This window comes from Lolium perenne, chromosome 4 (assembly GCF_019359855.2).
Source record: "Lolium perenne isolate Kyuss_39 chromosome 4, Kyuss_2.0, whole genome shotgun sequence".
NCBI classification, from domain to species: domain Eukaryota; kingdom Viridiplantae; phylum Streptophyta; class Magnoliopsida; order Poales; family Poaceae; genus Lolium; species Lolium perenne.
In genome coordinates, this window is record NC_067247.2 from 49,783,091 (window position 1) to 49,794,874 (window position 11,784).

The 11,784-nt window shown below is 44.5% G+C and overlaps 1 protein-coding gene across 1 annotated transcript; it reads right to left on the minus strand.

Moving 5' to 3' along the window:
* Positions 1–316: 316 nt before the first annotated feature.
* On the minus strand, positions 317–6,737 carry LOC127292468 (ubiquitin-conjugating enzyme E2 2). The gene is made up of 5 exons (XM_051321869.2): positions 6,455–6,737; positions 6,296–6,321; positions 1,419–1,508; positions 1,194–1,282; positions 317–681 (listed from the first exon to the last, which is right to left on the minus strand). The coding sequence occupies exons 1-5, from the start codon at positions 6,577–6,579 to the stop codon at positions 553–555; spliced, it is 459 nt and encodes a 152-aa protein (XP_051177829.1). The 5' UTR covers positions 6,580–6,737; the 3' UTR covers positions 317–552.
* Between the last annotated feature and the right edge of the window lie 5,047 nt (positions 6,738–11,784).

Genomic DNA, 11,784 nt, shown 5'->3' on the forward strand with positions numbered 1-11,784 from the left:
AAAGCTTATATTTCGGAACAGAGGTAGTACAACCTCCGTTCCGAAATCTACACACTAACATGCATCTAATACATTCATATCTAGACCGAGTCACTTAACATTCGTATCTAGACCGAGTCACTTATTTTCAAGACCAAGTCACTTAACATTCGTATCTAGACCAAGTCACTTATTTTCAAACGGGGATAGTAGCACTAGTACTGTTTACCTCTAGCACAGGTCACAGGTTTCTACAAACATGCCCGTTATCATTTCATGACCGAGCTTTAGTAGACTAGCAAAGCAACGATGGTTCAAGGCTGAGATGTCTGCAATCTAGCAAGCGGCAACCACTTCTTGGCTATGTATAGGATCTTTACATTAGCGTCACATGCCTTAATTCACCAAATAGGTGTCACACACTACAATAGGAAAACCTGCAGGAGAAGCAGGGGATCAAGCACAGGATCACAACAGAAACTGAGGATCTCAATGTTTCAGCGGGTAGTACAGACCGGCAAAGCCAGAAATAGAGATGTTTCGGCGTTGCTTATATTGCAGAACATAGCACCGCTAGTCCGCTGTCCAGCTCTGCTCCACGATCTCACGAACTTTGCGGTTGTACTCGCGCTTGTTCTCGCTGTACATCCTGGCTGCTTCAGAGTTCGCAGGAGAATTTGGATTCGGGTCGCACAGCAGGGACTGCAGAGCCAACCACAACAGGAATAAGTAACTCAGTTTAGCGTGCATTGGCCATCATACTTTAAGTAAATGGAGCCAAATAATCTCCACACCCACAACGAAACCGAAGAAAGACTGCAGTTGTTAACTAGGTACACACGATCAAACTTTACACAGCTGTGTCACTGGTACCTATATATTCGTGGCATGTTACATATGACAGGTGATTTGTTGAACAATAGAGGTTGTCAATAAAATCTGGATCTGACGTCAGTTATAGTACTGTGCAACTGAGGTCAATTTATAGGTGAGCACTGAGCACCGTTCTTTTTTCCTCCATGATATTGTGAAAATGTGGCAGGATTTACTTCTAATGACAACAACAGGTATTTTGTGAACTTAAAAGTAGTTGGTCGGTACTAAGTACCAATGGTTGTGAAATGTAACGAGTGAACAGCAACCAATAGAAAGTAGTAGAACAAAATTAAGCTAACAAATCGATCTAAGTACAATAAGAGAGGTGGCCTAAATACCTGGACAGAGGTCAATATTGCTGCAACATCATATATAGGGCTCCACTGGTTCTGTAAGATATCCAAGCAGATGCTTCCATCTGCATAAACTGAATAGACAACAGAAACATAAAAACCAATTTCCGTCAGACCTTCAATGCTTCAATTTCCATGAACAGTTTAGCACTTAGTCATTGAAAAGGTAATCAAGTTTACTGGGAAAAAGAAGTGATGAAGAGAACATACTATTCGGGTGAAACATCCTTGAGACAAACCGAACAGTTGGTGGCTTGTTGGGATAATCTTCTGTGAATTGCATGGTCAGCTTGAACGTACCTAATAAGTGTAACATAATAAAGTTCAGCAAACTTATGATCACTTCACACGAAAAGTCTCTTTGGCACATGAGCTTCAGTGATCTCAGTATTTAAAAAATATATTTCTGTAATTCCAAAAAATCTGAAATTAAATCGGTACATATTTATAAACATTTTGGAGGTATTCTGTAAATTTCGGATGAAAATATGTTGTATTTTGAGCCATACGAAAAAGACAAATTTCTGACAAAAATCTGAAGTTTCTATCCCTACAAATTTGTTAATTTTCCTGAGCTCAAAATACATGGCAATTTCTACCAAAAATTTACACGAGTATTCAGAACATGTGTATGTATTTGTGGAATAAAATTTATGATTTTCTAAAACACATAAATATAATTTTTAAATATTACAAAAATCAGGAGCACTGGCACCTGGGTGCACCAAATCTGCTCTCTCACTTCACACCACTAGTTTATTGTGCAGAGTACAGCAAAAGACAGGAGTGTAAACCATATTTTACTGGTATCATGTACCATGACTTTCATTTCTTTGCATCATGAGCATAAGTTCATCGAGAATGATTAAACTAAGTTCTTGGATAAGTTTTACAACAGAAAATTCCGTAAGGATAATTGTATCATCCCATTCCGTTGACCACAGTTTGCATACGAAATGCATTATGTTTGAATGCATACGACCATTTGGTTTGAAACAATCAACAATAGTAGACTCATATATCTTATAGTTATCAAAGCTCAATACAATTTTGTCGCGGGTTCTTTTTACCTATGATTAGGTAAACTAATCTAGTAGGCTGCGATCTTACAAACATACACAAAGGAATACAATCCAATGAAAATCAATCTAAATATTTTTGTTATCAATTACCATAATCCAAGAGTGATGGTTATGCAGCCAAACGAAATTAGGTAGAAAGTACTTTCCCGCGTCACACAATGATGTTTTCTAAGCTTCTAGCACATTTTTATTCCAAACAATAGCCCAGCAAACAGAGTTGCTATACAATTGCTGCAGCCCAATCACAGTACCTCACAAAAAAACAAACTGATCTATCCTCTAGGGATGACAAGACCTCCCCAACCAAAAGACACTGTATCCAATAAGTGATGACAATTGTGCTACAACACCAATGGTTAATCAATCATTCAACATCCACAATCTGTAGCCTCCACATTCATCCATCCATGGGTGATCGGTCAAAAAAAAAACCATTTCTCATGTTGGACAAAAGTAGAAGGCAAACAATCGCTACTGCTCCCAAATAAGATCATTTGTTTTGCCATCTTAACATATCGGGGTGGTGGCGCAGTTGGCTAGTGCGTAGGTCTCATAGCTAAAAGTGAGTAATCCTGAGGTCGATAGTTCGAGCCTCACTCACCCCAAAGTATTGACCTTGTAATGATGAATCGCTCATGTGACACTTGGGTCGTCACTTCTCCACCTGAATCATCAGGTGATAACAGCAAATCTGAACCTTGGTCTTATTTTTTCTTCCCTGCGCTTTTGTGCCGCTAGTGTGCACTATTTTTTATGGAACCTTGCCTAGTTGTTTCCGATACTGGAATGGAGGCAATTGGTCCAAAAGATTTCGCCGATCGGGTAGTCAAGCTTTTTTACTTTTTTATTTTTAAATTAAGCTTTTTTACTTGATTGGCTTACAAAAGTAGTGCCTGTAAACCAGCCCCCTAAAGCGCGAAATAAGCAAAAAGAGTATTTCTACGCAAAAACGCCCATAAAGCGTATTTTCAATCGAAATCCCCAAACAGGATATTAGTTTTTTCTCTTGTTCCTTATGATATTGTAATAGAATGACGAACCTATTTCTTCGCTTTTTCACCAACAAATCCAAATTATCTTGGAAGAGTAAGGGATAGAGAAAATTCCAAAGGTCGTTGGACATGATTCGATCCAGCATTGAATAATAAATAATTTTCCTATCTTTTTTACCATAAGTATCCTGCAGTCTATGTCTTACTTTATCATTAGCCATTGAGAGGTTAAAGATATATCTTCTATCAACAGATGATTCGCAGGATTTGAAAAAACCATTGCAGTGCTATGCCCACTCGAATTCTACAGTGTTGAATTTACTATATTTGTGTTACTGTTAAAATTTTCCTTGTTTGATTTAAAACCGTACGATTGCAACATCATGCCCGCCCGGATCCTACAGAATTGAATTTAAAGTATATTTGTGTTACCAGTAAATTTACAGTATATTAAAGAATCCTTAAGGAAATTTACTATAGGATTCAATCCTACAAATCAAATGACCCACATAGGGGGGAAATCCTAAGGATTGGAATCCTCCAAAATTCCTATGAAAATACTTTGAACCAACAAGGGCCATGATGATTACACACAAACACGACATATCAGTCAAGGCTATGACTAAGGCAGTACAAACTAGTACACTACATAGTAACGCCAGCTGACATGCATTAACACAGATAAACGAACACACACAGAGCACGCACACACCTCATTTTATTACTTTCAAGAGCCACAAGCATGTTCATTTCTGGAATGCTGCTTATTACTGATAATTTTGGAGTATATGCACTTTCAAAACAGATAACTACCTTTTTTAGACTATAACAATATGCAATTTAGTTGCTGGACTGTGTACATTAGTAGACCAAACATAACATCTATAATTGCCTACACAATTAAAATCATGCCAATCAAGTGTGTTTGTTGCTAACTTGTGACAAGATTACAACATTTAGCGTGAATAGCATGATTCAAACGCAGAAGCTATTTGTGTTACCGTTAAACATAAGATATCACAGATGCAAGTGCTGTCGGTTTCCTAGTGTAGCAGTGACGAAAAATGGCCAGTAAACGACAGGCTTAGTTAGGCAGACTGCTATTGGGGGTGCAAAAATTTTAAAACAGATAACGACTTTACAGACTACAAAGTACACATTTACTTGCTGGGCTGTGCACATTAGTAGAACAACTGTAACATCTGCAATTGCCTAAACAATACAGATCATGCCAATCAAGCGTGTTTCGTACTACCTTTGATAGGATGGAACCTTTTTAGCATTAATAGCATCAACCAAATGAAGAAGCTCTTTGCGATACAGTACACATCAGGCCAAACATATGATACTGCTGTCGGTTTCCTATTATACCAGTGGCATAAACTAGCTGGTAAACGACAAGCTTAGTTAGGCAGGTTGCTGTTTTGGGGCAGAAAGTTCTTGTACGTCCTAGTGTTTCACATTTACACCTTGGACATGAGAAATCAAACAAGCAAGACGACACTTTCTTGCACGATTACAGATTATAAATAGGTCCAGTCCAAATTAAATCAATCATACTCCAACATCCACAGCCAGGGATAGTAACAAGGGCTCGCTGCCTCTTTGATTCGCAGGATTCCAAAAACACTAAGTTGCAATATCATGCCCACTCAACCCCTACAGGATTGAATTTATGCCAAAGTTGGTTCAATTGCACAGCAGGAAAAACAAAGGGTTCCTTCCAAGAGGTTGGTGGAGTGAACAGAAAATTTCCTTTGAAATATACCGAGAGGGTACAAATTAATTGGCACACATAGGAAAAAAAATTCTTTGAATCAAAGAGGCCCCACAAATGATGATTACACACATACATGGCATGTCTAAACTCTAAAGGCTATGACTAAGGCAGCATACTAGTAATGATGCCTGCTTCCACTGCCATACATTAGCGCACTCAGCGTACAGGCATGGTCATTTATGGGTTGTATGCTTATTACCAAATTACAACCGTGCACTTTGTTTTTAAACTAATATGCAATTACTCGCTGGACTGCGCGCGTAAGTAGACCAATCATAGCATCTATAACTTCCTAAAGAATTCAAATCATGCCAATCAATTGTGTTTCCCGTAAACTTGCGACGTGATGACCGCTTTTAAAATTTAATAGCATGAATCAAACGCAGAAGCCATTTGCGTTGTCGTTGAACGTCCGACACTTCAGATGCTATTTGAGTGGTGTGAGCTAGCTGGTAAACGACAGGACTACTTTGGCAGGTTACTAATTTGGCGCGAAAAGTTCTTGTGTTACCGTTACAAATCAAAGGCAAGACGTGTGGTGTTTGTGTTACCGTTACACAACAGGCATCACAGATGCTATAGCTGTTGGTTTCATGTTATACCGGCGACGTAAGCTAGCCCGTAAACGACAGGCTTTGTTAGGCAGGTTGCTATTTTGGGACAAAGCTTGTGACATGATGGAAATGTTTAAAGTTAATAGCATGACTCAAACGCAAAGGCTACTTGCGTTGTCATTAAATATCCAACATCACAGATGCTATTGAAGTAGCGTAAACTAGCCGGTAAACAACAGGAATAGTTAGGCAAGGTTCCTAATTTGGCGCGAAAAGTTTTTCTTGCGTTACCGTTAGAAATGAAACGCGAGACGTGAGGTCTTTGCGTTACTGTTAAACATCAGGCATGACAGATGGTATTGCTGTCGGTTCCATGTTGTATCAGTGGCATAAACTAACCCGTATACGACAGGCTTAGTTAGGCAGGTTGCTATTTGGGGACAAAATAGCATTATGCTGCTTGCCATTGCCTTTTACATCCAGACCTTGGGCACGGGGAATCGTCCGAGGAAGACGACAATTTATCGCACGGTTCGTTACTGATTATAAATAGGTCCAGCTACACGGGTTACCGATTCCTAAATCACAGAAGTGGCAACAAACAAGCAGACACTAGTAATAATCAACCGATAAGATAAGATGATGTACAAACTGAACCGTGATAAATCCGCCGGCTCACCTCCATCCCACGGCGTGTCATCCGGCCTGCAGAATCCGCACCAAACGACATACATCAGAACCATAATATTAACGGAAACTGTACGACGATGAGATCCCCAAAGCTCCGAAAACCTAGGGACGCAAAAAAAAAGGGCAGCGCGGCGGCGCGGGTGGTTACCCGAATATGACGGCGTTCCAGAGCGTGATGTTGTTGTCGTGCGGCGCGCCGCTGATGCCTGCGGGCGGGTCCGTCTGCAGGCGCTTGAAGTCCCGCATCAGGCGCTTCCGCGCCGGCGTCGACATCTCCGCCGCCTCCGCCGCCGCCCGAACCCCCTAGCGCCCGGCCCTGATCCCTCCCTCCTGGCAGGGCGCCCCCCTCTCCCCGGCTCGCGGTGGTGGAGGAGAGAAGCTTCGGAGCGATGGGGGAGGAGGAGACGGGGGCTTTTCAGGCAGGGTGGATGCGGAAAGGGAATGGTATAGCCGAGCGCCAGCGGCGTGACGTCCCTTCCCCGTGAGCTAGCGTAGCCGCCACGCGCGGGTCGCCTGCTGCGTCACTGACGATGTGGGTCCACCGTGCTGGCCCCAGCTGGCGGTGAGGACGCGTGCGGCAGGATGAGATGAGTGATGCGGCGGTGCAAGTGGGCGAGTGGGGCTCACCTGTCGGCCGCGTGATGGTGGGTCCGAGCGGTGGCTGGCCAAGATTCCGCGATTTGGACAGGATCCCATAGGCGGTGCGAAAGGCGGGCCGGTGAGAGAGGCCTCCCAGCTGTGTCCAACTCGTAGCCACTTCGCCATCAGCCAAACGTCAGCCGTCCTTTTTTGGTTCTCAAATCTTGGCCGTTTAGGTTGGGATGGTTCCCTCCCAGCTTCTTACATTCACAAATTTTATTTTCTATTTGTTTGTTTTTTACAACACATCCGCTCTAAGAGCATCTCTAGTAGTGCCAATATAATTTACACATACTAATCAAAGTACTAACTAACCCTACTCCTCCTCACTAATTTGATCCGAAAAACTATGAAATTGGCCCCGGGATTGTCACTGGGGTTGTATGCGCGGCGGAGCAGGGTTTTCTTGGCGACGCCTATGCGAGGACGAGTGCGGCCACCTCGAACGGCACCGCCTCCGTCGAGCTCCCGCAGGTGAGAGCCGGCCCGTCTTCCTCGTCGTCGTTGTTGTTGTCACCGCGTGGTGGAAGCGCCGGCAGCGACGGGTTGCACGAGCCGGCGAGCGGCGCGTCGGCTTCCCTATCGCACGCTTCGGAGCACGCCGGCCGGCGCGTGAACCTACGCGGCCACCTGCGGGCCACCCGCTTCCAAGCTCCGTCGGAGCGCGCCCGCCTCGCGCGGTCCGCCTCCAACCGCACACAAAAAAATGTACTGCCGGTCTTTGGATAGCTTGTGCCATATACTCATAAACTCTCTTTCAAAAAATGTATATATGCTCATAGCAACTTGCCACTCAGTTAGCTTTGAAAACATCGATGATCCCCAAACAATGTCGTCCAACTTACTCAAGTGTTGCAAACAATGATAATGGCTAGTTTTAGCAGCTAGTTGTCCTACTAGACTTTATCGCCGTTACGTCGTAGGTATTGTTGTCCCCAAAAAGAAGACGAGGAAGAGTGGTGAGCATGTTTTTATCTACCTATTCTTGTGCATTGAATACCCCACTCCACATAGTTTTCCAACAATATCTGACATGGGAGTACAAATCCCCGCTTTTAATCTTTAGTGTACATGCATGTGAACCCGCATTGGACATTGTGTCAACCATGTTCATAAGTTGACAGCGTGAGAATTTGATATGGTAGCTAAAATTATGTACTTCTCCCCCATCATAATGACGGTTCATGTGAACTTGGATAGCTCTACTAGTCGCTGCCTACAAAAGAGGAGACCTTCACGCCTTATGCATGTACACACTTTCACATTACTCCATTTTGACTAACTCGGTAGCTTCTTGTTTGAACTTCCTTCAAGAACCATAATTGTTTGTCAATTGTAGCTTAAGCATGTTGTACCGCTTACCGGGTGTTCAAATACGAAGAATTCTAAGACATGAACATGCCCCGTAAGTACTTACCCACTAAGAATGGGAGGCATCAGGATACGCCACTAAAGCCGATATGAACTTACATGCACGAATGGATTGTTGTGTTCTCCCATGCACAAATGGGTGGTCACACAATGTCTTCGTGTTGTGTTTCGCATCTTTTGGGGCAACGACAGCTTGAGAAAAGGATGCACCACAAGATCGCCTTTATCATCAACGAACGATTGTTCAACAAATACCTAGAGTCCTCCCTCCTCACTAGTAGAAAAAGGGGCAACCGTCTAAGCCTTTAGTACCAGTTCCCTTATGAACTGGTACTAAAGGGGGTATTTATACCGGTTCATGCGCTCAGGCTGGCGAGGAGCATCTGTACCGGTTCGTGAGGGGCTTTAGTACCGGTTCGTGTTACGAACTGGTACGAAAGGGTCGCGCACTCTTTAGTACCGGTTCGTATCACGAACCGGTACTAAAGGTCCACCTTTAATACCGATTCGTGATACGAACCGGTACTAAAGGTTTTCCTCTGTTTTTTTACTCACTCACCGTTTTGAGCATAACTTTTGCAATGGAACTTGGATTTCGATGTTCTTTAGCTCGTTTCGAAGAGAAGAAGTAGATCCACATCATTATACACATTTTTCAAACTATATTCTTCAAAAAAAATCATGAGCAAGGACAAAAAAATTCATGTTCAAACTAGGGTTTCACCGAAGAGGGGCTCCGGAGCGTCAGAATCCAACCAAAATTTATGTGGTGCATCCTCTCAAAACTAGGGCATATATAATGACACCACGTGAAGTCTTACACCATTTTGAATTTTTGTGAATTTTGTAGAATTTTCTATGCCGGTTTCAGGAAAAAGTCAAGACGGCGAGCACGACCGTTCGTAGCTAGGGGTTGAATATTGAGAAACTCACTAGTAGGAAAAGCCTCATTAGTGGCGCACCAAAAACCTCATTCTATGGCGCATGGGCGGTGCACCACAGAAACTTCACCACAAAAATAAGGTTTCTGTGGCGCACTGGCACATGCGCCACAGAATTAAGGTTTTCTGCGGCGCACTAAGGGCAGTGCGCCACAGAAATAAGGTTTCTGTGGCGAACTGGACCATGCGCCACTGAATTTTGTTTTGATGCGTCACAGAATAATGTACAGGTATACTCGATTTTGTACTGCCTTGAGCAGCTGGAAGGTGTATTATATAGGTTTTATACAAGTTTTGTACACAGTATACAGGTTATATACATATATAATATAGACAGATATAATATGGACATATATAATATAGCAACATTATACATCATCACATTAGTTAGAGCCCGATCGAGTTATACATATAGCTCCATATAACTCATAATCCATGCAAATTAATTGAGTTCATCATCTCAAGATACAAATGAAGTGGCACCGACCGCCACCTACACTAGGATGAAATAGAGTACCGCCGCGACGATGGTGAGCAAGAGCGAGAGCACAACGAATGTCTTCATCTTCATCTTGCTCTTGTTCGACTGGTGCTTCCTCCACTTGGCAAGTGGGAGGTGTCTAGTCGGGTACCCTTTGCAGCAGTTGCCGCTGAACTTGTGCACTTGTTTCTTGCAGTCCTCCCACTCCTCGTACACTCCTAGAACCCGCCCCTCGAACGATACGTCTTCTTGAGCGGCTCCGGGAACGGCTTGTACAAGTCCTTCGTCGTCCACGTCCTTCCATCACCCTGCCTATGTAGGCGTTCTTTGATATCCCTCTTACACAACCCTCTGAGTTGGTGTAAGAGCCCTGATCTGTTGGATACATCTTGTACGATAATTTCCGATAGATTTACTTGGATGTGATGGAAGTCTTCTCTAAGATCATCATCGTTGATCTCCCCCGCCATTTTAATGGGGTCTCACTGACTAGGTGGCAGACACATCATCTCTGCATCCTCGACAAACCCTTTAAGGTTATGGAGTACATAGAAGGCCTCCTTAATGCTGCCAGCTAGCTGCTTGATGCAAGGGAAGTCGATCACGTGCTTGAACCCGAGCTTTTTAGTGTCCGGCTTGATATATTGCCCCTTCTTATCGAAGGTGCCTCCATTTTTTGAGTAGCCAAGGATAGCATCATCGAGAACACCCCTTATTTTTGGAGTAGCCGTGAGCGGATGTGTACTTACTCGGGAAAGACATGCAGAAGAATAGTGTTCTTCTCTTTGTTCATGAGCATGAAGCTCTGTAGGTACCGCACCGCCTTGGTCCGTGTCCTTGAGCCGTCCTGGAGCTGGCTATCGCGCATGTAGTAGGGATCCGCTAGCGCGATGTGGGGGGGTCTCTCTCTGTTGATCTTCATCTGAAGATTGATCGCATATAGGCGGACCAAGTTATAGTCGAGTTGTTTCCAGTGAAATAGATTGAAGATGTCCTCGAACGCTATGAAGAAGATATCCGCGGGGTCTTCTGGCACCTTGACCGAGAACACCGGGTAATTTGGATCATTGTCTTTAAGAAGGACGCTCTCTAGATAATTAATACTGTGCTGCAAAGGGAGCATTGGTCCACTTGCGAGGTGTTCCATGTCCGTAGACAGTATCGGTTTACCAGCTTCATGATATCGGGGCAAGCCATCCGGTGTCAGTGGTACCATGTCGTCGGCCCGGATCCTCTTAGGAGCAGGCTGGCTCGAAGATGCGCCTTTCTTGGCTCCTCTCTTCCTTGCCTTCTGTAGGATAACGTTGCATAGAAAACAAAAATTTTCCTACCGCGAACACGCAATCCAAGCCAAGATGCAATCTAGAAGACGGTAGCAACGAGGGGTTATCGAGTCTCACCCTTGAAGAGATTCCAAAGCCTACAAGATGAGGCTCTTGTTGCTGCGGTAGACGTTCACTTGCCGCTTGCAAAAGCGCGTAGAAGATCTTGATCACGATCGCTTCCGGCGCCACGAACGGGCAGCACCTCCGTACTCGGTCACACGTTCGGTTGTTGATGAAGACGACGTCCACCTCCCCGTTCCAGCGGGCAGCGGAAGTAGTAGCTCCTCTTGAATCCGACAGCACGACGGCGTGGTGTCGGTGGTGGTGGAGAAATCCGGCGGAGCTTCGCTTAAGCGTGCGGGATATGGTGGAGGAGAGAGAGACCGCTAGGGTTTGGGGAGAGGGGCGCCGGCTAGGGCACCCTTGAGGGGTGCGGCCATGGTGGTGGCTTGAGTGGCCGGCCAGCCCCTCTCTCCCCCTCTTTATATAGGTGGAAGCCCCAAGGCTTAGGTCAAAGAGTCCGAATAAGACCCCAACCAAAACCTTCCAAGTGTCCAAACCTAGGGAGAGTGGGACTCCCTCCTTTCCTTGGTGGGGTGGCCGGCCACCATGGTGGGGAGTCCACTTGGGACTCCTCCTCCCTTAGGTTGGCCGGCCAAGGTGGGTGGAGTCCCTTTGGGACTCCACCTTCCATCCTTATTTCTTCCGGACTTTTCTAGAA